Here is a 6,229-nt window from a genome sequence, read left to right on the forward strand (position 1 = left end):
TCGCCCGCGGCCCCTCCCTCCCATCCGCGCACAGCCTTTCATTGCTGCGAGTAGTGACTAAACATTACAAGAAGGCCGGCCGCGCAGTTCCAGGAATCGGGGGGCGGGGCGCCGCGGCCGTGTATATACCCGCGAGCGCGGCCTCAGCGCCGGCTCCGACTCGGACTCCCCGCGCCGCCGTCGCCGCCGCCGCGACTCCGGCCCCGCACGCCGCCCGCCCGGCCCAGCTCCCGCCGCGATCCCTCGCCTCGCCCCCGCCCGGCCAGCCCGGGGGCGCGCAGGGGGCAGGGCGGGCGTCCCGGCGAAGCCCGAGGGACGCCCGCGCGGGGCCCCTTTGTGGACTTCACGACCGCCAACATCTGGGCGCAGCGCGGGCCACCGCTGGCCACCGCGCCGCCGCCGCTCCTTGGGGACCGTAGGAGGGGCAGCCCCAAGGCCAGAGACTTCGGTTTGGGACCAGGTAGGAAGGAGGGGCGCGGCGTGGAGGGGGGGGGGGCGTTTCGCTAGTCCCGGGAGCTTTTCCCGGTTTCCCCTCCCCTTCCCGGGTCATTCCCGGCAGGGAGGGGACGAGATAGGGGGCAGAGCGGATGGAAGCCGGAGGAGATCCCAGGTTCCCGGAATACCCAGGCTGGGGCCCTCGGGCTTCTCGTGTCCCCTCCCTACCCCCATGCCTCGGGTTTCTTTCTCCGTCCCTGCCGCCCGGGGCCACCGGACTGAGCGGCGCCCAGAGCGCCCCGGGGGCCCTTCTCCCGCTCCCCACCCCGGCCACGCTCCTGGAGACCCAACTTCCGCGCCCGAGTTTCCCACTCGGCGCCTTCCCAGTGCGCGCTGGGGAAAGGGCTGCCTGGAGGCGGGGGCTGGGCGGGCTCCGTGGGGTGTCTGGGTCGGAACGAGGGCCCAGGCGAGCGCCTCCGGGGCAGCTGGTGTCCCGGCCGCTCGGCGGAGGCAGGGGAGCCGGGGTGGGCCGGGGGCGCTGGAGGGTTCCGGGTACTCACGCGGCGCGCGCCTTCCTCCCCGCAGCCCCCCGGGATGCGGTAGCGGCCGCTGTGCGGAGGCCGCCGAGCAGCTGCAGCCGCCGCCGCGCAGATCCACGCTGGCTCCGTGCGCCATGGTCACCCACAGCAAGTTTCCCGCCGCCGGGATGAGCCGCCCCCTGGACACCAGCCTGCGCCTCAAGACCTTCAGCTCCAAGAGCGAGTACCAGCTGGTGGTGAACGCAGTGCGCAAGCTGCAGGAGAGCGGCTTCTACTGGAGCGCGGTGACGGGCGGCGAGGCGAACCTGCTGCTCAGCACCGAGCCCGCCGGCACCTTCCTCATACGCGACAGCTCGGATCAGCGCCACTTCTTCACGCTCAGCGTCAAGACGCAGTCGGGGACCAAGAACCTGCGCATCCAGTGCGAGGGGGGCAGCTTCTCGCTGCAGAGCGATCCTCGGAGCACGCAGCCAGTGCCCCGCTTCGACTGCGTGCTCAAGCTGGTGCATCACTACATGCCGCCCTCCGGCGCCCCCTCCTTCTCCTCGCCCCCAACCGAACCCTCCTCCTCGCCCTCCTCCGAGGTGCCCGAGCAGCCGTCGGCCCAGCCGCTCCCGGGGAGCCCCCCCAGGAGAGCCTATTACATCTACTCGGGGGGTGAGAAGATCCCTCTGGTGTTGAGCCGGCCCCTCTCCTCCAACGTGGCCACTCTCCAACATCTCTGTCGGAAGACCGTTAACGGCCACCTGGACTCCTATGAGAAAGTCACCCAGCTGCCTGGGCCCATTCGGGAGTTCCTGGACCAGTACGATGCCCCCCTTTAGAGAGCAAAGGGCGGGGTAGGGGCTAGGGGCCCGGGTCCCCTCTCCTCCATGGCACATGGCATAAGCACAAGAATCCAGCCGTGAGAGTCCTGCAGCTCTGGGTGAGCTAGGGGGCGGACGGGCCCCTCCCTCCGGTCCTCCCCCCGCAGAACTGGGCGGGTGGTACCTGGAATGTGTTTGAGGGGAGGGGGAGAGCCACCTGAGCGCCCCTCCCCAACGCCAGCTTCTCCGGAAGAGCCGGCTGGCCCAGGGGGACCACAGCAACGACCTCAGTGGATTCTCTCTCCTCTCCCGCTTTCTCGACCCCCCTGCGCTTCCAAACAGGGGACACTGCGGGCGTGTTGAACTGGTGAGAACTGCCGGGGAATCTTCGAACTTTCCAAAGGAACTTGTTTGCTCTTTGATTTGGTTTAAAACAGAGCTTTAAACCTGAGCAGGTCGCGGGCCTGGAAAAGGGTGGACGAGAGAGAGGGCGCCTCAGGGGCCCAGGGCTACCGGCTGGCCGAGGAAATGGTCACCCCCATCGCCCAGCCCAGGTGAGGAGGGTGGCTGCCTGCTCCACCTCTGGCACTGGGGAGAAGGGCAAGGGGTGACCTGAAGGGGACCTTTCTGCTCCCCCTCTTCCTCCCGCTTCGGACAGCCACCGGAAACACAGGTCCTAGAGTCCATCTAATGCTGGAGAGCCCAGGGCCCTTCCCCCGTTTTAAGGGGGGAGTGGCATTTGGAAGGGGACGGGCTGGCTGGTCAATTCTTCTTTCCCCACCCATGTGATACCTTTCAGCACCTGGGGGATGGGGCTGGAGGGGATGGAGATGAGCCACCTTTGACCCCAGATCCTGGACAGAGAAAATGGGGGATTCTACTTTGTGCCTCCTGACTATATCTGGCTAGGAGATTTGCCTTAAATGCTCCCTGTCCCATGGATAGGGACTGGCACACAAGAAGCCACACACTCAGCCAAGCCAGTCAGAGGCCAAGAGGTTCTCAGAGGGGCATGCACCGGCCACACGCCATTTGGCGGGGGAGGTCGGAGATGGATGGGAGGGGGGCAGAGATCCATGCCTTCCACCTGAGCGCAGGAAGAATGCCAGCCCAGTTGGTACTGGCCGGCCAGTGGTGCCTGGGCTCTGGCCAGAGCAGAGCCACCAGTCTCCACAGCCCCCCAGACCCTGCACAGCCCTCCCTCCTCACCCTGGGGGACTGGCACAGGCAGGAAGTCATCGAGAGGCCCTGCCACCCAGCTGCTCCCGCTCTGCAATAGCACTGATCAGTGAACACTTACAGGAATGTAGCGGGGATGGAATTACCTGGAACTGTTCTTTTTTGGGGAAAACTAAACACACACAGTTTTCTGTGTCAGGTGTTGGGCTGGATGGGGCAGCTGTGTGTTGGGGTTTTTCTTTTTTTTTCCTGTTATTTTGTTTGGGTTTCGTTTTTTAATAATGTTTACAATCTGCCTCAATCACTCTGTCTTTTATAAAGATTCCACCTCCAGTCCTCTCCCCTCCCCCCACCCAGGCCTTCGAGGCTGATAGGAGATGCTTGAAGAACTTAACAAAATACCAATCCAAGTCAAACTTTGCACATATTTATATTTATATTCAAAACAGAAACATTTCAGTAATTTATAATAAAGAGCACTATTTTTTAATGAAAAACCTGACTTGAGCCTTTCTCCCCCGCCCCTTCTGCCTCGCTTGCTCTTTCACCCACACCTACACTCCACATCGGAGGGCGGCGGCTCTACCGCCTTGCTGCCCTGGCGCTCCTCGTGATGGAATCAAACTCGGCTTCACGTCACTGACAAGCTAAGGCAGCCACCTAGACTGTACCGAGAGGGGTAATTCCTGCTAGTCTGATTCAGATCTGACCAGAATATGCAAAGCAAGTTCGAAGGAAGCGCTTCAAAGGGCTTGCAGGGAGTATAAGCTGAGCTGTGGTCAAAGCTTTTAGAGGCTCCAAGCTATTAGAGGCGCTGGGCTCCTTGGCAGGGAGGTGTTCCGAGAAAGCCCAGACTATGGGGTCCTGGCGGTGACCCGTGACCTCAGCACAGCCGTGTCCATGGGAGGTGGGGGGAGGGGGAGTCCCGATGCAAACCCTGCAGGCAGTGGGGCCCTCCCCAGGGGTAGGAGCCCCAGCCTGAGAAGTGGATGGGACCACATGCCTCCCAATAAGAGCAGCCATCTATTCACCTATTTTCAGCCACTCCCACCCTCCGGGCACTCAGAGACCACCTGGGTTGCTGGTCACCTTCCCAGCCACCCCCACGAGGCTGGTGTTATCACCGCATGTTCTCAGGCCCAACTGTGTGCTCCATGGGAGCGGGGACTTGGACTGGTCACTTCTGATGCCTAGAACGGTGCTCAGTAAATATTTGTTGGCTGAGTGGGGGCAGCATCTCAGATTCACGGAGGTTAAGCAACCTGCCCAAGGACACACCTCTTGGGAATGTGGGAAAGACACAGGTTAGGAATCTGGGAGCCTTGGATTTTTCCAAAGCCCAGGAACTCTCTCTGCCTCCCTTAAGTAAGCACAAAGTATATGCCCGGGGTTGCCCCTAGGTAGGTGCCCCCTGCAAAGTCAAGAGGTTGGTAACCGCCCCCCCCACACTCAGCACTAGGGTTCTGCTAAGAAGACAAACTAAAAGTGCCTGCTCTGTGACATTTTCCTTCCATGCTTCTTCCACCCCCAAGGCCCCAAGCCTGACAGCTGGATCAGTGATCTCCCCAAGTCAGGGGCCCCATCCCCTCCTCTGCCTCAGATGCCTGAAACAAATGCCAGAGCCCTCTTCCTGGCCCCCGATAAGCTGCTCAGGAATCAGTGTCCAAAAGGCAACTGAGAGTAAATAAACAAAGTCGTTTTTCTTTCCCATTTCCTGGACTTTTGGGGAAAATAACCTAAAGTGATGAGAAAGGGCCAGGCCAGGCGTGAGACCGCTGAGTAGACAGAGCACGTTAGGAACCAGACCAGAGAGACTACCACCTCTGGAACTGGGAATGCAGACCCAGGTAAGGTCACCTTCCCAGAGCACAAGGTCAGGTGAGGGGACCCAGTGGGGCCTTGCTCCCCAGTGCCTTGTAGGAGGATGAGAGCCCGGGAGACTTTTTCCCCACCCCACCATCTGCTGGCCTGACAGCCTCGATGCAACCTTGGAACCCAGAGCACACGAAGGCCCCGTCCTTGGCCCAGAAGGCCGCTGTTTAGCCAGGATGTCCAGTGTTTAGAGGGTGCTAACGAAAGGGCTTGCAGGGGGGAAGTGGCTCTCCCTACCCCTTGGAGGTGGAACTCAGAGGCAGAAGACCCCTGACTCCTTTCCCTCGCTGCCCACCCCACCCTTCTTCCTTCCCATAGGTCTCTCCATTTTCAGACCACAGACCGGACCAACCTTCTGGTTTGCAGACAAGTCAAAGTGACTCCCAGAGAAGGAAAGCAACTCACTGGGCTTCACACAGCAAGCGAACGGCAACATCAAGACAAGAATCTCTCAGACTGGTCTGCTCACCCACACTTTTCCCTGTTTTCCCTCCTTACACCAACCCGTGTTGCAGACGTCTTTCTGTACTTCTCAGTCCTTTCAGAGGCAGACACCGCTCCTCCAGAGGACTCTGTGGGCGACCCTCTGTCCTGGCCGCCAGAAGAGGGGCGAGCCTGGTTCCCAGATTTGCTAAGAAGCGTCCTGCAGGGCATAGGGAAAATTCTTTGCGGCTTGAGCCTCAAAGGGGGTTAAGCACAGGGGGTTAAGCCCAGCTGGGGGTCCCTGGCCAACAGAAAGGGAGGAGATGGAGCTCCCCAGACCGTGGGCCCTATTACTCTGCTTCAAGCGCTGTAGGAATCCACCCCCAAGAGGTCCTTATCCTCTCCCCGGTGGTGCTGCCTTTGGGCAGGCCTCCTGATGAGTTAGAGCCAGGAACGGGAACTCTGAGGCCTGCTCTGGGGGAGGGAAGGAAGTAGGCCACAGACAGGGGAGCTGGAGATGGAAAATAAGCGGGCACGTGTGTCCTAGTCTAAGGATGTTTGCGAGGGGGCACCGCCGGAGTACCAGGCACAGAGAGAGAGAGAGAGAGAGAGAGAGAGAGAGAGAGAGAGAGAGAGAGAGAGAGACTGCAGACTCAGATAGTCACAGAGGGAGTCTAAGCAGAGACAGAAGCCTGCGGGGTGGGGGACAATGTGCACAGGGGCGGACCGGGAAGACCGAGACCGAGGTGGGAAGAACCCGGTCCCGGGCGCACCTTCCCGCGCCGCGTCCCGCCCCCTCCGGATCGGGCGGCCGCCGGGCGAGCGGGCAGGCGGGCGCGTCGCTCTGGAGGCCGGCCTCTGCCAGGAAGAGTCACTTCCCGGACACCGCGGGAGCCCTGACGGAGCTATGCGAAGAATGTCCGCGCGAAGCCGGGCGGGTGGCATCTCCCGGGCCCGCGCCGCCGCCGCCGCCGC

General features: G+C 61.7%; 1 protein-coding gene across 1 annotated transcript; it reads left to right on the top strand.

Moving 5' to 3' along the window:
• The first annotated feature begins 209 nt into the window (after positions 1–209).
• Positions 210–6,229, top strand: SOCS3 (suppressor of cytokine signaling 3). Its single transcript, XM_024130016.3, has 2 exons — positions 210–460; positions 1,021–6,229. Exon 2 carries the CDS (start codon positions 1,109–1,111, stop codon positions 1,796–1,798), a length of 690 nt encoding a protein of 229 aa, XP_023985784.1. The 5' UTR covers positions 210–460; positions 1,021–1,108; the 3' UTR covers positions 1,799–6,229.

Source organism: Physeter macrocephalus, chromosome 14 (genome assembly GCF_002837175.3).
Source record: "Physeter macrocephalus isolate SW-GA chromosome 14, ASM283717v5, whole genome shotgun sequence".
NCBI lineage: Eukaryota > Metazoa > Chordata > Mammalia > Artiodactyla > Physeteridae > Physeter > Physeter macrocephalus.

Bases quoted from the DNA above. Each gene is read 5' to 3' on its own strand.
- SOCS3 (XM_024130016.3), top strand. From the start codon at position 1,109: ATGGTCACCCACAGCAAGTTTCCCGCCGCCGGGATGAGCCGCCCCCTG.